Raw genomic sequence first — 23,186 nt, forward strand, 5'->3', positions numbered from 1 at the left:
ACCCATACAACTGAACGCTTCCACCTTTCTTTGCTTTTGTGAAAGCTCCCTTTAGAGACCTCATGTATCCAGTTGGTGTGCAAATAGATGCAATGCAACCCTTCACTTGATCTAGGTCATCTTTGGTTAGCATCCATGCTGCTTTAGGAATCACAATCTTCCCATTAGGGTCTCAACGTGGAGTAGCAGAGGCAGGATGTTTCAAGGCGCTCAAATCGTCCCTCGTCCCCAAAGAGTCTTTTTTTCCAATAATGTGGTCGCACAGGGTGTGAGCTACATTCTTGAATATGTGAATGGGATCCAATAGGTGTTGTATTTTTAAGTATTTATATTATAAAAGCCTTAAAAATATGGAATACCTTGACATACCTTTTGGTGGAGTAGTCAAAGTTGGATCACTATTGTAGTGCTCTTCCCAAATAGTTGCCCAATCTGCCATCGTGCGCTTTAGTGGCGTCTTTCCATTTGTTGAAGCCTTATATTTTCTATGACTTTGGAGCAATAAATTATGGTTGTTTGGATAGATTACCTTGCGCAAGGCATCTGGACTATCTGTCACCAATGATGGCCCACAAGTAACACATATTATGGCCCTATGTGGACAACCCTGCACTCATAGCACATTGTTAGAGAAAAGCTTCAAACTTCAAATGGTAGAAAGAGAGGGGAATAAATATAAAATACCAAAAATTTATCCAAGCCCACAATAGTTGTGCATAGTCCACATATTGATTCCCCTCACAATGGCCTATCTCATCTCCTTTGGAAGCGAGACATCTACAACGAGGATGCCTCCCCATAACTCCTCCAACTAATTGATGAGGGGCATGATTAGTATATTTCAATATTTTTCACCTTGTACTTCATTGGCACAAGCAAAGAAAGAAGTATATTGCCCTTCTTGGTTGTCTCCCATGGTGGAATGTTGTAGTTGATGATCACCATATGTCAAGTGCTCCATGAAGTGCACTTTCTGCCAAAGGTATTGACACCTTTTCTTGCCATCCCAAGCCTCAAGTGTTGAGGCTCTAGCCAAAACTCTGGCCACCAAGTCTCTATGTGCCTCCATGCTAATGAATTAACAGGGACACGCATCATTCCATCATTTGAGTGGTGGTTGACGTGCCATGTGAGAAGCTCCATCATAGACCTTCTTTTGAATGCAAGGGATAAGAGGAAACTTTCACAATACCTTACACGGTAGGTGCACCCCTCTCACTCCGGTTTTGTAGCGTGCTTTCCCGCACATGGAGTGTGAGGTAGGATGAGCGTGCATATTGTGGTAGAGTATACAGTTGTTGATGCACAAATGGATACGTTTATACTCCATGCCAAGTGCAGTGACATACGATATCCCTTGTCGGTGATCCGTAGGCATGTGGTGATCTTTAGAAATCGTTTTTCCCATCAAACTACAAAGAGAAAGAGTATCAATACAAATACAAGCCCAAACCAAGAAGAGGGTGCCATGTATAAAAATCCATATATAGAACATACCCAAGGAGTGTATCTACACTTACATTGCTCCAACCAAATTTTACTTGCAAGTTGAGGATTTACAACGATGCCTGGAACACCGAATATTGTGCATCATCAGGGGGGCGGGGGGGATGGAGTCCCTTATTTTAGAGCATGTCGCCCCAGATGCACAGTATAAGGATATTGATGTACCCATGCCAGACAAGCATGGATTCTACTACATAGTCAAGTATGGCGGCAAAGTAGACGTTGGTACAGCACATGACATGGTGTTTTGACACCATCTTCAGATTCTTATACACTCGACATATAAGAATTGTTTTGTAAATTTCAAAGACCAGTAGCTCGATCATGCATGGTACATCGAGATTCCCTTTTCCCAAATGCCCCCAATGAGTGTTTTTTGGCACAATAATTGGAGGGCTACATTAAAAAAAATTTGAAAAATAAGCAATCAAGTGTATAGTGTGCAGTGGCCAGCCAGGTTGCAAATCTAGACAGGAGATATCACGGAGGCAACATGGCAGATGCGGAGTGGGAGTGGGCTACGGAGGAAAAGGACGAACAAGTTGCAACGGGCTCATCCTAAAGACAATAGCGTGAAGCTCCGGCTAGATAAACTCCCATAGACTATGGTTCGGGAGGCAAAGGCGGCTTGGGAGGAAAATGTAAGTTTTTTTTTAAATTGGAGCCTAAATTGATTCAAAAAGGTTTTAGTTAATGAATTTCTTTTGTTATCGCTAACTTAGGAAACTATCACTCTAAGTCGCCTGACCAAAGAGATGGTCAAGTATCGACAGTGGCACATAGAATTTGATACTTGACAATGGTTGTCCATTAGATCTCTCATGAGCAATTTGACACAACGGTCAAATCTCTATATGTGGGAAATCTAGACAAATCATATTGTATCAATTGTATTGAGTTGTTAATTTGGTTAATTTGGTTAATTTGGTTTCGTTAATGCAGAGTCAGGGTGATCAAACATATGAACCTATGGACGATGAGGAGGTGGACTTGGATAGATAGAAAATTCTTTGTAGTCCTCTCTTAAAATCCCAATATGGCACAAGAAAAACTCTATGAGCATATGTATATACAATTGAACCAAATTTCCATCTTATTTGTATTTTTTTAAAATTGTTGGTCTTTTGCACTTTAAATTGTCAAGGTATGGTATATTCAAACTCTATTCTTTAGTTTTTAATTTGTACACTTTTCCAAAAAACAATTGATGTTTCATATGTTTTATGCAACTCAAAAATAGTCGTGTAGCGGTAATATCCACGATAATAGGCGCGAATATATATCCTTGACTATTACCACGTATATTGTTGGCAAACCATTTCCACACATATTGCCTCTCCTATTACCACCAACGCCATTTTCTCTCTCTCCTTTTTCATTTGTTATTCCACGATAGTAGGAGAGGTTCTCAATTTTTTTCTCTTTTAGTGCTTTATGTGCAAGAGTTTCAAATTATGTGACATATATTTCAAAAATTTCATAAAGCATGTCAATCACATGCCAGCTTAAGCATTGCAAATGTCAACATGTGTCATACAACTCTTCTACATAGCCTTTACATTAGCATAGGACATAAGGGGGTCCCAATAGAGAAACTATGAACATTCAAATCCCTATATTTCTCTTGCGCTACAAAGCACTACCATATGCAACATTTTCGTTCAAGGTCCCTCATAAAAAATGTAATGGAATAAAATCTCATTATGAGTTTGTTCATCCATGTCAACCTCTTGCATAAAGAACATACCTTAAAGATGCAAGCAGGGGTGATTACATCTAGAGAGAAAGACCTCACTCTATTGTGCTAAAAGCAGCCAAGTACTTCTTGGACATGCTCCTGTTAGGCATACCATGGAATCATTACATACCGGGATATCACACCATGATAGGACAATAAAGAAAAAACATTGATGCAACCAATTTACTAGAGACATCAAAAAAAAATTGCAAGTCGAGTTTGATATCCTTATTTGCTTCTTGCATAATACCAAATATTTTCAAGTGCAAGCATAATTTATTACGGTTTAGGAGAGGCCTAAAACTCTTGATGTAAGACACTTATTCTCTTTTGATCCAATATAAGCATTCTAGAATCTCAAAAGAGTTCTAATGTTGAATGAATAAGGCCATTAATGAATGCTAGGCCATTAATGAATGCTCACAATACTAGTATTGATTGAATAAACATATCAATTCATATTCTTACTTTTAAGTCGAATGATGTCACTTTCAAGAATTTTATTTAAAGCATGCTATCCACATAATTAGCTTAATAGCTGCATGTAAAGAAATTCACATTCCATGTAATTTTTCTTCCCCATTTAAACTTTTAATGACTCTTGGAACAATCCATAGTAATACAAGGGCCTTATCTATAATAATTGGGAACAAAAAATGATGTAAATGTGGATCATATCTTAGGTTCAAAAGAGAACTAAATTATTATTATCTTTGACCTGCGCTTGTTATACAGACAATTTACAACACATTATTGCTACAAATTTATGTGATATATCCTCTTCGACAAAGAGATAGAGTTAGAGAGATAGTGATACTAAGGACCATGCTCTAGCAAGGCATGGAAGCTTCACATCTTCCATGGGACATTGCATCTAGCATGACATGAGGGTGTTTATAGTATACATAAGCTGAAAGACCATGTTAAAATTTTTCAAAAATCAAATCTCATCTGCTTAAAATGTCCCTAAAATTCAATTTTTCAAAAATCAAATCTTCCCTTCTTAAAACTCCCTAAAATTTAAATAAAAATTTTGAAACATCATTTTCTACTCTCCAAAGCCTCCCCAAAACTATTCTATACCTGAAAAGTGATTTTCTCTTTCTAGAATCCCTTTTCCAAGCCCTCCTTGGTTGCAACCATCACACTCACCCTCTACTCTAACACTATCTCTCTAATACCATCTCCATTACAGCAGCAAGGAAGCTCCTCTCTCCTCCCCTCCCACCACCCATTGCCACACCAAGCAAGGGTTATCCACCTTCTCCTATATCCATTGCGCACCAACCACGCTCCTCCCCCTCTCTGTCACTACCACCTCCCATTGGCACACCAGGAAAACTATTCCCTTTCTCCCACCTACATTGTAGCATTGAACAAGGTTCTCCTCCTCATTCTAATTTCCTTTCCTCACCCATGGCAAGCTCTACTCCGCAAAGGAGGCCAAAGGATGAGGTCACAACACCTACATGTCACAACACAAGAGGTATAGATGGTGAGTGGAACCGGATGGTGAGTGGGTACCATAAGAGCTCACCAAAGGTGCTTGGGTATACATGCAACCATCTGCTATTGGTCCTCACTGTGTTCAAAACCATGCAAACTCGGATCATCATTGGAAAAGGAAGCTCCTTGGCTTCAAGAATCGCAAGAACAAGGGGGCCGTAGCCATTGTGCAACATGTTTTCTCAATGTCAAGCATGAAATTGTAGCAATCAGCTCAATTCTTAACACATTGTAAGTACACATTTTGAGAATACAAAGCTGGGTGTGAAGTCATAGTGAAATATTTTTTTGGCTTCATAATTATCTTTTGGCTTGATTTTGCAGTCATAATTCCATATACGTAGTTGGAGGAGCATCCATTTCATATCCGGCACATTCAATGTTATACATGTTGATATTAGAGCAGCAGTTGTTGCACACCTTTGCCCAACCAAATTGGTTCAACGAATAATTTTCTTCTATTCTCGCTCCTATATTGTACCTACTTCTACACAAGGTTATGGGAAGCTTGAACCCATCAAGGTATCTTCCTTATTAGGTATGGAGTGGCTACAAATAGAATTATGGTCGGTAGCATCTTTTCAGAAAAATATAGTAATAGATGTCCAAAACTCCTTGAAATATTTTAAAGCTTCAAGGTCTATGAGCTTGAGTTGGTGTTTGCCTATTCATTATTGTATGCGTATCTGTAAAGAGTTTGCATTTGAAGAGACAACCACAATGCTTGTATGTAAAGACGTGCATAATGAGGATTTAAAAAGGCTTTTAAAAGAGAGATGGGTTTTGTAGAGGGCATAATAAATGGAGATAGGTACCATTGTAAAGAGGAGCATCGAATATTGGGATGCGCTATGTAATATCCCACACCTCCTTGTACATACGATTTCATTATGATCGTTGGATGTGCAAGCTTGGAGTGTGGACTCCCTTAAGTGTGTAGATGGTGCTATTGCAAGCTTTGAAATTATAGTGAGGATGTCCAATGATGTTTTAAAAGCTGTCCAAGTGAAGAAGCATTGGACTGTCAACAACGTGCAAGAACATTTTGAGGACCTTCAACGAGCTTAAACTTGTCTCTAAGGTCACAAGCTGGGGATCCTTTCACCAAAGTTTTGGTCCATCAAAGTTGACGTTCATTGCTTCACTTATTATTGAATGTTTGCAAATTAAAAAGAGAATGGAACACAAATTAAGGTCCAAGATAATTGGGGCATGGTTGGAACTGTGTTATCCTTGTTATAGCTTTAAAACTTCTATATTTTTGGAAAAAAATCCCTCTATAATCAATTTACTTAGCTTTCATAAAATTTTGGACTTTGACTATAATTTTTCATTCAACAATAGCCTTCTTGTGTACAATTTGTCTTAGTACCACCTTTACATATTATTTAAATCTACGCGCCACAATGAGGCGAAAGTCAATTTTCATAGTGTGATTTGATTTCCACCTTTTAAAAACGCATTTTTTAAAGCTATTTATGAGAAAAGTGTTTTTTAAAATAAAAACACTCCCATTATAAAAGTGGGGGCTTCCTAACTCATTCTTACTTTTCACTTTTGCAACCCTTGAGTTCTTTCACTTTCTATCAACACTCCAAACCAGATATGGATGCATCCACAACCTCTGCTTATGTGCCCACATCCACCTCTTTTTCATGATTCACCCGACCTTGACACCACAACTTTGCCCTCCACATGAATGCATTTGTAGACATTTAGCATTCATGGAGAAGCACACCATCAAATATGCCATGATTATCCCTCCACATTTAGGGTTCTGGGTGCCTTGCAATTTCCTGCGCTACATCCACAAATGAGATCTCTTGTTCTCTAAGCGGTTGAGACAATTCCAAAAAATTGCCACCGATGCAAGCCATTTCTTGGACAAGCAGGCGCCATGGGTGCTAGCATTGAAGAAGCACAAACTGGGGTTGGAGTATGTTTCTTGCTTGGCTATTTTCATATTCCTTGTTAGCGAGGAACTTGACTTGGAGAAGCTGCAACTGCCACCTTCATGTTGGCTCCATTCTCAAAGATGCCAAGGAGTAGGAGGGTGTCCACATGTACCCTTTGGCCGAAGGCCGGGCACTTTAGCTTGAGTACCCTAAAGGGGTTGAGTAAGTGGTTGAAAAACCCATCATTGTGGATACCACTAGTGTCACTCTAGAGGATTCTCTATGTGATAAGCAAGGGAGGACTCTGGTCCAAAGGCCATCGCTTGCCGCACGGCCTCCATGCTGCGAACTCATCAAGCTCCAAGAAGACATCCTACCATAAGCCAATCAAGGGTAAGAAAAAGATAATTAAGATGAGAACAAACAACTTTGAAAGTAAGTTAGTATTTATCTATTAGTCCTTGTACTCCTTCTCTCTATTGTCCTTGACATCCAAGTCGATGCACGAATTCACCACATCCACAAACTTTGGTTCATCACAAGGAGGATTTTGCACTAGAATAGCTCCTTGCAGCCACAACCTTGGCTTTGTGGCTTGGAAGTCTTCCTCGGCCATATGCAATTGCTCTGCTGCCAGAACCTTCGCACACACAAGTGTGTAGTGTTAGTGACAGAGTAATGGAGTGGTAGGAGCTTGCTTTCAAGGGTATCTGGCATGGACTCCAGGTGGAATTGGGGGTTGGTGCATAGCACACACAGACACTCATCCATGCGTAGGCTGAATGCTTCCTCCAAGTCATTTAATAAAACAAAATTCTCCCCATCCACCACCACTGACGATAAGCGGTTGATCTCTATTTTTGAGATCACCTTATCGATCAATGGAAAACTTCCCCTTGGTGATGTTGCCATTGTACACAATGCGTACACTCCCCAAGGTTATTTCATGATGTGGTCTCTTCGAAAGCCTTGAGCAAAGTTTTGTGCTTGAGCTGAATTGCATTATACAAAAACGGTTAAACTTATTATACGTGTTTAATGGTCATTTAATATGTTTGGCCCAAAAAGATGACTGTATAATACGATGACACATCACTGAAATCGGACTCTTTTATTATTTCTCTGCACTTTGATTGAAGTTTTCTCTGATCGAAGAAAACTTAGATCAAAGTTTTCTTCGATTGAAGAAAACTTCGATAAAAGGATTCCTAATATATAAAGCACCACAACGTGCTCTCCCGGCACCATTTGACACAAACAAACATTATTTTATTTTGAAAGAGTAATCCTCTCTTTCTTTTAATTAGATATTTTAGAAAATAAAATAATTAAAAAATAAAGATTTGAAATAGAATTTGTATTTTGTTTTTAATTTTAAACTGAATATTTTTACTAATTATAAAAACCAAAACTTTGCTATTTTTGTGTTTGAGTTTTCTCACACTTAAAGAGGAGAAGACTAGAATTTTAAAATGTGTTGGAGTATATACTCACACTTCAAGATGGATACATATCATAAATAGACATTATTTGCCTTTGCGCTAGAGTAAACATGTTTACTTGCACTGACGATAATAATTTGTTTTACATTTATTTCGAATGTTATTGCACAAGGCAAAGCTAATACTTTTAATGTAAAAATTATAGGCTTAGAGTTTTTGCTTGAGAGACTACACACTTTACTCGAGTATGCACCTCCACAGAATATAAATTAGTGTTTATGGCTTTTATTACTCAAATTTAGATTATAGGATTATACGATCAATTATACGTCTTATTCGGTATTATCCAAAAATACAATATATGATACCATATAATACTTATCATTTTCATTATACGATTCTATAAATGCAACCTAGTGCTTGAGCACAATTGCCCAAACTACGCGTCTTCTCTTCCTAGTGTGAAGATGCCTAGTATGAAATGCATTTGACACTGGCTTCCATAGCCAGGTGCTTGCCCAAATAGGGATACACACCTCTGTTGGCTATATTGACCCTGAGGCAATAGAGCACTCCCTCTTGGCCAGAGAGTTGCCTTATAATTAAGAGAGATGCCAAGAACAGGTTGGGAAGTCCTGCTCTTCTTGTCTGCACTCAAATAATCAGGTACTACTTCTTTCACCATATTTGGCAAGCAAGGAACATTATTTTCATTTACGTTTTAAAGTTTTCAAAAAACCATGGACTTGGTGTTGTCAATTGCTAAGGGGTGTCTTTTTTTCTTTGGGTCCTTTTTGGATGTTCTACGAGCCCTTGTGATCACCTATGCATTAATTCACCCCCTCCCTTTGGTAGTGCTCAAGCCAAAGTTGAAAGGGTGCATGAACACTTGAAATCACGCAAATTATGTGTTTTTCCAGTGTCCTCCGGTGCACACAAGGCCAAGACGAGCAAAAAGGGGGGTGGCCACACAAGAGCGTGCAGAACCCCTATTTGTCTATTGCAAGCATGCAATTGTTGCAACGACATCATAGTGCATCACAAAACTAGTGCACATTAGTGAATCTACAACTTGCTTGAAGGATAAATTAGCTATATGTTCATAATACAAATTGGAATGCTATTTTACAAAGCTATGGTAATAAGACATGCCCATCCAAAGAAAAATGACTTGACATGGATGTTCCACTAAGAAAAATCCCAATTTTCAAGCAAAAACAAGGCAATATAGATTTTAACGAGGCTTTTTGCCAACTGTCAAAATGACTACATAGTAGACATACTTACTTTGATCATGTGAAAAGGCTAGGCATGTGAGTGTGTATTAGGTGCATAGCTCAAATCTCACCTTATTCTGATGCATTACAAAAAAAGATTTGTGATACAAAGCATAATGAAAGACATTGCAACAACTCTCTCTCTCTCTCTCTCTCTCTCTCTCTCTCTCGTCTTGAGTTCAGCTCGTTGGATAGATCTTTTGAGTCTCTTGGATTGTTCCTCAGATGTTCAAATATTCCCTCTCTCTCTCTCTCTCTCTCTCTCTCTCTCTCTCTCACACACACACACACACACACACACACACACACACGCACAAGCATCACTAGATATGCATGCAAAATCTAGCGACAGAGAGTAATGCACTTGCTAAATAAAGGTTACATATAAAAGAAACACGAGTTGAAACTATAGGATAGTGGGGGGCGCAACGAAGGTGGCGGTGGCATCAACAGAGTGGGAATATGTGGCGAGTTGCCTAAGGGAGTGGAATTTCTGCAGCAGCACCAGCGTATTTATACCCCCGCCCCCGCCTTCCCAAAGCCGCCAAAGCAAGAGCTCATCCTCCTGCAATCATTAGCTCTGTTGACAAGAGCCAAAATGGGAACCAGCTTCAAGATTCTTCTGGCTCTCACACTTCTCTGCTCGGCCAGCTACTTCGCCAATGCCGCCCGCGAAGAGCCCCTCGATGTCAAACCCACCCAAGTCCAGCCCCAAGAGACCGAGGCTGGCTATGGTGGTGTCATGGTTATGGCCATGGGGGTGGGGGCTATGGTCATGGTGGTCATGGTGGCGGTTGGCAACCACAAGCCAATGCTAAACCTGAAGAGACTGATGCTGGCTATGGGCATGGTGGTGGCTATGGGCATGGTGGCGGCTACGGGCATGGTGGGCACGGGAAATCCCAAGTTGAGCCAACTGATGGTGGCTACCACGGTGGTGGCTATGGGCATGGTGGTGGGTATGGCCATGGCAGCTACTACGGACACGGTGGTGGATGGCAATCACAAGCCAATGCTAAACCTGAGGAGACTGATGCTGGCTACTACGGCGGCGGCTACGGGCACGGTGGGCATGGTGGTGGTTGGCAATCACAAGCGAATGCCAAGCCGGAGGAGACTGATGCTGGCTACTATGGTGGCGGCTATGGGCATGGCGGTGGGTATGGCCATGGTGGCTATGGACACGGCGGTGGATGGCAATCACAAGCCAATGCTAAACCTGAGGAGACAGATGCTGGCTACTACGGTGGTGGCTATGGGCATGGTGGCGGCTACGGGCATGGTGGACACGGTGGTGGTTGGCAATCCCAAGCCGAGGCTAATGCCGAAGAGACTAACGGAGGGTATGGGCATGGCGGGCATGGACATGGTGGTGGTGGTCATCACCCTTGAAAGAGGGAAAATCCTCCTACTTGATCAATGCAAGTGCAAGCCAGACACGAACTTCAACAAAGGAATAATTGAGGGATTGATCTTGTAGAAGGTATACATCAACAGGGCTTTGGCTTGTATACTCTCTAATCTCTTAAGTCTTTTAACTCTTTTACTTGTTAATCTTAGCTCTCCACGTGCAAAAGTTAAAACTTATTCTCCCCGAAGGTCAGTTATCATTTGAAATACACATTTATAAAAACATACAAACAAATTCATCATAGAAGGGTATAACTGGGCAAATAGGTGGTTCAAACGTTTGGAGTCGATGGAATCTAGAGAGATTCTTTGGCTTGGGGGCTCAAGAGGAAAAGGAAAGGCCAAAAAATGTAATATCTCCAGATATTTGTCTCTTGGGATAGTTTCCTGTGACGTTAAAACTCTCTTCTTCTTCTTTTTCTTCTTTCTCTCTCTCTCTCTCTCACACAGTAGATGTAGTAGTATGGTTTTGCAAAGCAAAACAAATCAAAAGTAAAGAAGGGGAAAAGTGGGAGCTTGGAGTCAGGTGGAGAGCATGGCGACGAAGCAGGTGTCGTGCGCCAGGCAAGGAACCAAAAAATTGTGTTTTTTTTAAATGCAGCAACTTGAGCACTGCTGGTGTGAGCCCGTAAATTTTGCAACAGTGGACGTCGTGGGGTAGAAGCATTTGAGGGCCTGGGGCACAATCCAAAGTCAAGAGGCAAGAGCAGCAACATTCCGTGGTAGGCTCTCGAAGGCTCTAAACAAACTCACGTTGCACGATGCTTTTTGCCTGAGAAGCCAAAGCCGAGGTGCAGCAGACTTGCAGATTTCATTGTTTACTTGGTGAGCCTAAGGCCAGAGGCAAACCCACCCAACATCCATGCAGGAGAAGAATCGCTTGTGGGTGTCTCTCTCTCTCTCTCTCTCTCTCTCTCTCTCTAGTGTGTGTGTGTGTGTGTGTGTGTGTGTGTGTGTGTCGCCGTGAAGCAAAAGCATGACGAAAATGCTCGGGTAGATGGAAGCAGCGGTACAATAAGGGCGCAAGTGGAAATGAGCGCAACAGGGGGAACCTGCATCCGCGAGGCCCAATCAACAGAGGAGTGGAGAGGAGGATCCCAAGCCCTTGTGGGAAGAGTACAACATTGCACAAGCTATGCTCTGTGTCTGGTACTGGTACGGCGGTGCAGATCACGCCCGAGTACATCACGGGGGAATGTAGGTGCTCCCTTGCTGCAACAGTAGAGTGCCTCGTAGAGGATAGGGCGTGAGGAAGGGGGGGAGCACCGTTCGGGGCGCAAGCAGGCTAGCCATTTCCTTCCAGAGGCACATTTGGATGGAATCTATGGTGATTCCGTCTAAACAATTGAATGTAGAGCCACTAGTAAGAGTAAAGTGAGTTTATTAATAGGAATCTTAGGAGATGCTCATATGGCTTTGAGAAGAAAAAAGGGGACTTGGCACGTGGGTGGAGAGAGAGAGAGAGAGAGAGAGAGATGCCATGTGTCAGGGTGAGCTGGCCTCATGATTGGGGGCGGCGGGATCAGTTTTGCACCGTCCGTTGGCGGATTAATCCCTTGGGCCAAGTGATCACTATGTGACCGCCAAGTGATCCCCGTGTGAATCTCAATCAAGATGTGATCACCTTGTGAACCCACTTATTTCAAAGTGATCATGCTGTGACCTCGAGCATCCCAAAGTGATCGCCGAGCGAACACCATGTGATCCTCACCCCGTCATTTTTGTTATATGACCAAACGTTCTCACCTCTATTTCAAGTAGAGTGTAATAGCTTAATGGAAGAGCCTTGGTCTCCGGTGTGGTAAGTGGTGGGTTCAAGTCGCGGGGGTTCAACCGCTCGAAATCTTTTTATTCCTAAGAATAAATGGATGGTCTAGATCGTTCGAAGATCGAGGACGGTTGATCCCACCTGACAAGAGGGGTGTCAAATAGTTAATTAGTTTTTTGATTCCATCGCACGCGATGCTGTGCATCATCTCCTGGATGGTATGTGCAAGCCCTGCCTATCAACGTCATATGGCATCGTTGCATCCCCGAGGGATTCACCATGGAAAACTTACCGCACCACGTAAGTGCAGGGGAGGGGGATTTTTGCACAAGTTACATAAGCGTATAAAATAGGGGAAGGTCCCGAATAATTTACCTCCCAAGCTTAGAAATAAGGGAGGGGGGTATTATATTTGGGGGGCGGGGGGGAGGGGAGACCTGACCTGGGTTGATTACTTTGTAACGATTGGTCATCGGTGTGCACTAGAACTCGGATGAATTTTGGGAAAGTTTTTTATCAGGTCACATCAAATTTTGCATCAAGCCGGTCATAGATAAGGGCTGATTTGGAGCATGTCAAGGATTGATTTACACCAGCTTTAGATGGGTCAAAATTGGACGAGTAGCCAGAGTGCAGCTTGATTGGACACATAGTTTGAAAGTCAAACTAAGAGACATTGAGGATGCATCTAGTTATCAACAGAAGTGGTTTCGTAGTACATTGTCATTCACTATGCTACACACTCTTTGACTAGTTTTACTTAGTTAGATCATGTGAGACCTAAATTTTATATGTAAGATAGGGGTATGGTAGTTTTCTTCATTGATTGTCGTATAAGCGTAAAAAGGGGAGTCATATTCCCGAATATGGGTCGTATATAGGGGTTTTATTAAAGTTGTTCGCTCTCGCAGGTGGCATCTCGTTTTGTATATAGAGTGAATCCCCCAGGGTTGCATCATATGTCTATGGCAATGGCAAAGGTAATTGGTGCTCGCCTTGTAGTAGCAATCAACGACAACTGCTAGTTGTAGTGTAGGTATATGCATTTCCATGTCTTACGAGACAGCTACAAGGTGGAGCGTAGAAGGGAAGGCTATATGTACAAAGCTGCGGCACGAGGGAAGGGAAGATTGTGTAGGTAGAGTTGTGAAGCAGGGAGCACTCTGTAAATCCCATGATGGCAAGGATGGGTGGGGTACAGTGATAGCGAGAAGGCGTCATCATTTCATTTGGAATCAAGAGATTCTCTCAAAATCTTGGTCACAATTGAGACAGAGGCATGTCTTGCAAACTGGGTCACAATTGACGGCGACAAGTCGACTTGGTGTGAGCTAAGGAGGGCTGGTTCTCAAAGGAGTAAAAGAGTGTTGAAGAGAGAGAGAGAGAGAGAGAGAGAGAGAGAGATTTTGTGTGGATTTGTGTGACGATTGCACCAAGCATCTACCAGAGGGAAGCTTCACTCTGGTGGGCAAGGTGTGTCGCTCTAGAGAGAGACGCAGACAAGATGGTGAGAGAAAGAGATCGCAGACGGAGGGGGGGGGGAGAGAGAGAGAGAGAGAGAGAGAGAGAGAGAGAGAGAGAGAGAGAGAGAGAGAAAGCAGTGCATGCAAGAAGTGAGAGACAAAGATAATGAGAAAAGTGGGGCAAAAAAGGCATGCGTGGAGCTCTGCAGAGGATTGCAATGGCGAGCTCTACAGAGATGTACTACCAAGGGGCTGGGGCTTTGTGGACCTTACATGGGAGCCCTATGTGTTGTGTATTTTCTAGGTCCTAGTGCTCTCTCTCTCTGTGTGTGTGTGTGTGTGTGTGTGTGTGTGTGTGTGTGTGTGTGTAATGAAATTGGCCTATTTAATTTGAGAGTAGCGGAAATTAATGAGAGTACTTTTGAGAAATGACTTTGTGAGCATAGCGGGTGAACATAATTGAAGATAGCAACATAATCATAGCAATTAGTTAACTTGGCATGAACAATACTTTTGCAAGAGAGAGAATTTAGAGAACATGACAACAGTTGAGGACCGGATTTATGTGGAGTCAGTCCCCCCTCCAATAGGCATTTGTATTATGATTTCTCCCATTAAGAGAGACTTGTTACAATACAATCTTTGTGTTCCTTGTGACCTAGGTGATGCAATGAAGATGGAAAGCTTCATGCATCACAAACATAACATAAACTTGAAGAAAGATTTAACTATCCCAAGCCTCAGTCCCAAGACCTCAAACACCTTCGAAGGTGGAGAGAGCTAGCAGGGAATGAGGGTAGGGAAGAGGAAGAAGAAACAAAGAATTAGTTCCTCACTTATCATAACTCTTGTTGCTAGCATACATAATAGCATAGTAATGAAGAAGAAGGAGATGGCAAGCTTAAGCATTGAAGCATGGCTCTTGGTTGGATCTGCACTCCATATCCAAGAGTGTTGGTGTATGCTCTCAACCTCTACTTGCTTGGAGAAGGAGAGGGAGCTCTTGCAATTTGCATAGCACACAATGAGAGTGTTTGTGAGTGTGTGTGTGTGTGGGTGAGTATAACCCCTAAGCAACCCCCTAGCTTGCTTGGGTCGACCCCCCCTTGTAGCTCATGCTTGAAGCTCATTGGACCCCTCCAGGCCTAGCCAATCACAAGTAGGAGGCAGTACAAGCAGCAAGGGTAGCCTTGAGACAAGTGTCCCCATTTTCCCTTTGAGAGAGAGGGCTAGATAAATGCTAAATCAATTAATTAAATCTCCTAAATTATTATTGGACCCCTTGGGTGGCCAACCAATAGGCTTTAGGCACACCATGAGGGCAACATGAGGAGGAACTTGACAAGTGTCCCTTTTGCTTTCTTTGTACCATGCATGCCTTGTGTGAGTGTGTGGGTGTTCTCTCTCATCCCCCCTCATGTAGGGCTCGCCCCCTCCTTGTAGGGATTGAATCTTTGACTTTTTGACACCTCAAGCCCCTCATGCATAGGCCCAGTTCCCACCACAAGCTTGGCTCATAAGCACTTTAAGCTTGTGCTGGGTTCTCACCTCAAGTGCAACCCTAGCATCTCAAGCATATTGTCAAGCACCTCAATCATCAAGCACCTCAAGCACCTAAGGCATCAAGCATGACAAGCGTGTTCTCGCGCCTCAAGCTCAGCCCTAGCATACCTAAGGTCAAAGGCCTTTTACACACATTATTGGAGGTTTTCAATGAAGCTAACCCTAAGGTCTTATGCTCCATTTGTTAGCCTTGCTCTTTGATAGACCATCTCTCATTTGGGCCCCTTTACCATTGGCCCCGTGTTGAGATAGATCTATAAGCACATGTCTATATCTTAACACTTGTTTCCGTTTATTCTCCCACATTAAGTGATCAATTTAATATGAGAAAATCATTTGGGTTGATTAGATATTAGATTTTATGACTCTCTCTCTCTCTCTCTCTCTCTCTCTCTCTCTCTCTCTCTCTCTCTCTCTCTGTGTGGAGACCCTTACAAGGCGATAAAGCAGGTAGGACCGCATAAGGAGGGGAGGAAAAGGGAATAGCACTACAGATGGCCGTGATGACGAAGGAAGAGGGGTGTGCATAGCAGCTGGCTTGTTTTACTTCCCAATTTAAAGATTCGCTATCGAAGGCTCACAAACCAAGTAGAAAACTATGATATTGGTTTTCTTTGTTAAGCTCTTTTACAAGAGACATACTATAATCTCTCCATAGTTTGAAAGTTAATTTAGTGCAAGAGGAGGATTGATATTAATCAAGCATATACGTAATATAAAGCAATGATGCAAATTCAAGGTTTGTTGCAATAATCAAGGACGAACGTTGAAATGATTCTCATCCTCAAGGTTAAATATCCTAGTAAACTGCCAAAAAAAACCATCGGTATTATTGAAGAAATAATCGCTTTGAATGATAAGGACAACCATAAGCATTTGTGCAACATCTAAAGTGTGTGCTAGAAGCACTACATCATCCGCATACAACAAAAGCATGATTACCGCATTGCAAATAGTGACCTCTTCAATGCCTTCTTCTTGCATAAATTCAAGTACCATTTGTTCCATTGATCGATGCATAGATCAAAGAGATTTGGTGACAATGGAAATCCTTGTTTAACCCCAATAGTGCTTACAAATTTTCTTGAAATGTCTCTTTCCATGCGCAATTGACAAATCACCTTCTCATAGGTTCGAGAAACCGCAAGCATAAACTTACTTGGCACTTGGAGTTTTTCCATCCTTCTCCACAAATTATTACGTGGAATCATATCAAATGATTTCTTAAAGTCTACAAAACAACAATACAATCGCTTGTCTTTCAACCGACTTTCCTCCATGAGAGCACGAAGAGTGACAAGATGATCAATGGTGCTATGGCATCGACAAAAACCCACTTTTTCTTTTGCACGCTTGTCATTCTCTTCATCCCAATCACTCAATTTCATCTCCATTATGCACCTAAACAACTTTGTCACAAGAGACCCAATCATTATAGTCCATTAGTTGTTTATATTCTTTGCATTCCCTCCTTTATGCAAAGGCTTAACCCAATTAGTACTCCAATCATAAGGCATACCATGTTGAAGTACAAGGTTGAATATATCACACATCCACTCATGGGTAAAATCTCCCATCCATTTGATCATCTCTAGCTTGATACCTTGAAGATATCCCACTTTGCGAGTGGCCAACTTTTCAAGCCCACCGCATACATCCTCAATAGTAAAGAAAGATGGCATACATAGGAGTGAACCATAAAATGGTATTTCTTTAGCATTTTCTTGCTCATATAATTTCCTACAATGTGTATACATATCCACAAGACTCGAGTTACCAAAATTCTCAACCCACTTGTCCCTCAAGTTTCTCCAATATTTTCCACATGCATGTGTCTTTTCTTGGACTTGAAAAACTTGTTGCTTTACTTCCCATCTTCTTCTCTTCTTTTGAATCAATGCCTTGTATGAATGCAAATGATTTTGATAGTTGTCTTTGTCCATAGTTGTATCAATCTTTATCAAGGAATTTTGAGCATCTTAACATTCTTTATCAAACCACCTTTTCGTGATCTATCTTTGTCATTACCATGGAGATGCTTTATGGCAAAGCATTCTTCTGCACAAGAACAAATAACTTTCTTGAAAGCTTCCCATTTAGTTTCCAATGGTGCGTTATATTGAAGCTTTACATAAAACTCTTTATGCGATACATGATGGCTTCAGAGAGTAGCATATAGTCATCCCTATAATGTTTCCTACATGTAAATCCATTGGTTCCACTCCACAAAGATACACCATTGGCAATGAACATACCCGTGCTATTACAACATGTGTAAAAGTAACTTTCCATAGTGATCCGGCTCTTTCTCATCCATTGAAGTACGATCATACAAGTGAACTTCCTCCAACTCCCTTGAAATGTATGTCATATCAAATTGTTGAGTATCATGTTGCAATGTTTTTGTGTGAGCATTCATATCCCCAAATACAATAACATCACCTTCACCTTTGAACTTAGAAATTTTATTTTCTAAATCAAAAAATGGATTATCTCTATCCATGCAAGCATAAAAGGGAGAATCATGATGAGGAAATCATGATGAGGAATGTAGCAACCGGCTATAAATATGGGTGCTCTTTTTGGTGTCATAATTTTCAGCCATACATAACGTCTGTACTTGTCATCTTTCACAATTGATACAAAATCTTACAATCCTTTCTTAACCATACATGCTACCCCTCCTTGCCCTCTTTGTTGCTTGAGATTCTTTGACCACATCAATGAATGTACATTGTAATCCTCCAAGCCATTGATCCTTTATGTATCATGCTCCCAAGTTTCAACAAGAAGTACAACATCGGCTTTGCTTGTTACTTCATCAATGCCAACCCCCGCATTCCATGGGTATCCATTACAATTCCAAAAGCATATTTTCAATTATAAGTCGGTCTCATAGGTCACACATCCCTATTTGTTCAAGGGAGTTGCCTCCTCCTTGGGCACATTTTCTTCGTGAGAGATTTCCTTGTTTTTCTTGTTCTTTCCTCATATGCATTGCAGTGCATATTTTGTTGCTTAATAGTGTGATCTTCACATACAAAACATTTTATATCCCTCAAATAGATCCAACTATTATCAAGGATAATCTTTCGTTTGGTCTCGTCCGACATGGTGCATATAATTGGCCGTTCTCGCGAGCAAGGAGCTCCTTGCTTCCCCACTCTATGTGCTCCATTGATCATAACTCCGGACATGCCAAAGTGGGTTTTGAAGAAATCTTTGATAACAATGGTAAGAGAATGAGGTGTCTCTAACTTCTCTTTGGGAATTCCATGAATAACAATGTTGTTGGATACACACACACACACACACACACACACACACACACACACACAGAGAGAGAGAGAGAGAGAGAGAGAGAGAGAGAGAGGGATAGAGAAATAGAGGGAGAGAGAGAGAGAGAGAGAGAGAGAGAGAGAGAGAAATAGGAATAGAGAATAGAGAGAGAGAGAGAGAGGGATAGAGAAATAGAGGGAAAGAGAGAGAGAAAGAGGAATAGAGAATAGAGAGAGAGAGGGGGGGGGGGGGGGAGAGAGAGAGAGAGAGAGAGAGAGAGAGAGGGGGAGAGAGGGAGAGATAGATGTTATGAAATATATCGTAGCTAAGTAGATAATTGATTAGATTACTTAATGGAAAGAGATAACTTACACACACAAGAGATTATAGAGAGAGAGAGAGCGCACAATACACGTGGTTCACCCAATGTGGGCTACGTCCACGGAAAAACAGTCACTCAATGGCTTTAGTACTTCAAACAAGAACTAAGTTACAAAGGGATTATCCCCTTTTGGAGCTCCCACCTTGCTTCACTCTCACCACCTCACACCCACCTTGTTGCATCAACTTCACACTATGAAATATGTGTAGGAATGGCCTCCTTTTATAGGCCAAAAGGGATGCCCTCTCTCATGAGAGGCACCCATGTGTAGCCTCCCTTGTGTAGATAAATCCAAATCGGACCCTCCAATCCGCCCATGTGTAGTTGCCCTTGAGAAGACAAATCCGCTTTTGAATTCGGCCACCGGTCATTGACTTTCGGCCACCGGTCATTGACCACCGGCCAACCAGCCATTGACTACCGATCGTTTTTCGACCACTTTTCGGCCACAGCCCCGGCCATAATATTTCAACGAAAAGGAATATTCCGGAGAAGGATTGTGAAAATTTTGGTTTTCGACGAGTGATTTTTTTTCACGCAGGATGGATCCTTATCACAATGGGGGCCTTACAAATGTGCATTTTTACCACAAAAAATTGCAAGGGGTAAATCAGGCTCCATACTTAACAATCTCCCACTTGGAGACTGATCTCCAAAGCAAACCTGTGACTACTTTCCATCCTGGATTCTTATCCTTGAATGCCAATTGAAGATGAACAAAAACTCAACTTCTCCTTATTGACAACCTTTGTAAACATGTCTGCACAATTTTCACTTGTATGCACCTTTCCTAGCTTTAGTTGTCTCTCTTCCAAAAGAGTGCGTATCAATGTGCTTTGTCCTTGAATGAAAGGCTGAGTTCTTTGCAAGATGGATAGCACTTTGGCTATCACTATACAAGACACAATTGTCTTGTTTGAATCCAAGCTCTTCTAAGAATCTCTGAAGCCACAAAATTTCTTTGCTTGCCTCCATCATTGCTACATACTCTGCTTCCGTGATAGAAAGTGAGACCACTTTTTTGCAGCTTTGAAGCCCAACTTACTGCTGTGCCTTCAATCGGGAAGACATAGCCAATAGTGCTCCTTTGAGTATCTTTGTCACCTGCCATATCTGCATTAGCATACCCTTCTAAACACATATTTAGGAATTATGAAAAAAATGCACAAAAATGGGACAATTCTTTTCGTTCTCTATTGCTTGAGGGGAGGTAAACAATGTTCTAGGATGCTCATTTCATTTGTATCTAGTTTTTAGTGGTTTGCATGCACTAGTAAGATCACATATGATGTTAATCTTTTGAGTCTCAGAACTACAAACTTGTTCAAAAATGACTTCTCTTGAATCTATGTCCTCAAGTATGATTCTCTATGAGTAGACATTGTGTCAAAACACAACTTTAGGACCAAACTCTAGGCTGAACCTTGTCAAGTGTACATGGTATTCAAGCATGTGGCTATCCTTGTCGTGCTGACAAAGACAAAACAAGAAGTTTTACAATATAGATTCATGGGGATTAGCTTCTACACAATGTAGAAACTATTATTGATGACAAAAATCCACAGTTCAATCCTCCAATTGTCTAAAGCCAGATTGTTGTGACAAGATAATTTTGAACTTCCGCCCCAAGCTTGTCATGAAGGGCCATTGTAAACGCATTGTAGCATAGAGAGTCCAAAGTCCAGAGCATGCTCCAAAATTCTAGAGTCCAAAGGCCACATGACATTCTCGTAGTTGAAAGGTTGGCTTCAGACTGTTTAAAACTAGAGTCCAGGTAGAATCATTCTTCCAACATGGCAATAAGTGATTAGAGGTGAACCATTGGTTTCTTTTTTGGACCTACCACGAGCTTGGGCAGTTGTAATGCTCGGAATAGGACTATGTCCAGGGACTTTGTCACCTAAAAGCACGTGTGATCGTTGATCTCGCAATCTGCAACTTTTGATAGTGGTGATGTAGCCACGTCCTTGCTTTCATTTTGTTGTCTCACTGTGCATATTTACAAAAATGAGTGTTGGACTCCTTTTTGAACTATAGTGAGGCAAAAGAGTTGAAGCTGGCACGCAACTCAAGGTAGTGTGAAGTTTAAACCCACCCTAAGGCTTGCACAGTCGAACTTCAGGCCGAGCATTGGACACCTTGTGAGAACTACAGTGAGGTGAAAAGGTTTGATATGGCATGCACGGTAGTGCACTATGAAGTTCAAAGTTCAAACCCACCCTACGGTTTGATCATTCAAACTTAAGGCCGAGCCCTTTCAAAAATCTTGAGCTGGCATGCAAGACAAGGAAGTCTGAACCCGCCCTTTGAACCCTCCTCATTTGAACTCGAGGCTGAGCCCTTTCCAAAAATAAAAATGATATTAGAATGGCATACGGAAACAGGATGACTAATTGGTTCGCTTTAATTTGAATTTTAAATATGACGATCGTCAAATATGACGACCTGGAGCGGGGAATGCCGTCATTGATCGCCATTTCTAACCTTCTGATACTTCCTCATGGAAATGGACATGGGATGGCTCATGCCCTGCATGCGGAAAGGGGAGAGGAAGGAGTCTCTGTGTATAATGTGGGCGTCATGAGAGAGAGAGAGACTCAATGATAGTTTTACACTGTGCTCACACTATTGATACAAGCAATCTCTTCATCTTCACAGGGTGCAAACTGCATGATGCGAGCTCTTTCAACTTGTGTGTGATGCCGCTTTCTCTGATCCCGATTGTGAGCTCTTCATAGCGCACACTTGTTTGGGCTTGTGCTGCGTGCTGAGAGAAGCATGTCAGTACGCTGAGAGCGCTTGCATAGGTGCAACCTTGTGTATAGCCTGTGTTTGCTTGCTAATAGCATACAAGAGCTTAGATTTGAAGGTGCTTAGGGCAGTCACAGATTGGATTATCAAAGGCGTCACAGATTGAGGTCAGTCACAAATCGGATTTTCTAAGGTGTAAGGCGTAGCCTTGTGCATAGGAGCCTAAGGGTGTGATTGACATGGCGCCTGAAGGCATCACAGGGACAGAGGGCCGGAAAATACTCCTCATTGGAGCCCATCTTCCACCTGATGTTACTTCTATAAATCTTGTGTTTAAAGTGCCACAATACAAGCTATACTCACACTCAGAATAAGGTTAGGAGAAAAGCCGGACACAAATCACAACTATAATGTCTACAAAGCGAACCTGCACATGGGAGCGAGCGGGTGTACTTGACATGGTGCATGAGGGCATCGCAAGGGGAATAAAGGCCGATAGCCACTCCTCATGAGGGCCTAACGAGCCCGTCTGCTTCCACCACCTTCGCTGCAAAGCCAGTCTGGTGCAATTGCTCGTCTTCCTCACTTCCATTTCTATTATACTATACTCTATACTATATTATGATCTAATTATACTATTATAGTCTTCCATTTCTCTAGCTACTACCATTTCTATTATTATAGTCTATACTATGCTACAACCTAATCACACCATAGCACACAAGAGATTGGATCTGAAGGCGCTCATGTAAGGCACACCAGGCTTGAGGAAAATCATAATATGAAGGCCACTTTACGGCCTGTGAATGGATCACACCAAGGGTTTGCTTTGCTGTTAATGCTTGTCATGCATTCCAAGCCCCCGTCCATGCCTAGTGTCCAAGGCTTTGTGTATAGACTGTCCATGCTCTCGCCTGGTTTCTTAGATAGCATGATTGGAAAGAAGCTCAACTATCGCGTCTTGTCTTGGGCTTCTCACATGCCTCCACTCATATTGGGTGAGAGAACTTGTTTAATTTACAAATTATATAAGAAAATAATTTGATGTAATCATGTTGACCTACTTGAGTCACACTATTTCTTACGATGACATGAAAAAATCATCCCATTGATAACAAGCTTCTGCAAGCAAATGGTGTAGGGGGTCAAAGCAAATGGTGTAGGGAGTCAAAGCAAGATATTTATAGTAGAGGGAAGCTTGACCAG

General features: G+C 41.7%; 1 protein-coding gene across 1 annotated transcript; it reads left to right on the forward strand.

The window, feature by feature from the left end:
* The first annotated feature begins 1,610 nt into the window (after positions 1-1,610).
* On the forward strand, positions 1,611-10,819 carry LOC147428080 (uncharacterized). Its single transcript, XM_086496800.1, has 2 exons — positions 1,611-1,731; positions 9,864-10,819. The coding sequence occupies exons 1-2, from the start codon at positions 1,611-1,613 to the stop codon at positions 10,754-10,756; spliced, it is 1,014 nt and encodes a 337-aa protein (XP_086352926.1). The 3' UTR covers positions 10,757-10,819.
* Positions 10,820-23,186: the final 12,367 nt, after the last annotated feature.

The sequence above is a fragment of the Adiantum capillus-veneris genome, chromosome 23 (assembly GCF_014529385.1).
Source record: "Adiantum capillus-veneris isolate H3 chromosome 23, ASM1452938v2, whole genome shotgun sequence".
Classification (NCBI taxonomy): domain Eukaryota; kingdom Viridiplantae; phylum Streptophyta; class Polypodiopsida; order Polypodiales; family Pteridaceae; genus Adiantum; species Adiantum capillus-veneris.

What these genes read in the sequence shown, in the direction of transcription:
- LOC147428080 (XM_086496800.1), top strand. Translation starts at nt 1,611, where the DNA reads ATGGAGTCCCTTATTTTAGAGCATGTCGCCCCAGATGCACAGTATAAG. An exon ending in TGGCGGCAAAGTAGACGTTG is followed by an intron (nt 1,732 to 9,863) that starts GTACAGCACATG and finishes GAATTTCTGCAG; the next exon opens with CAGCACCAGCGTATTTATAC.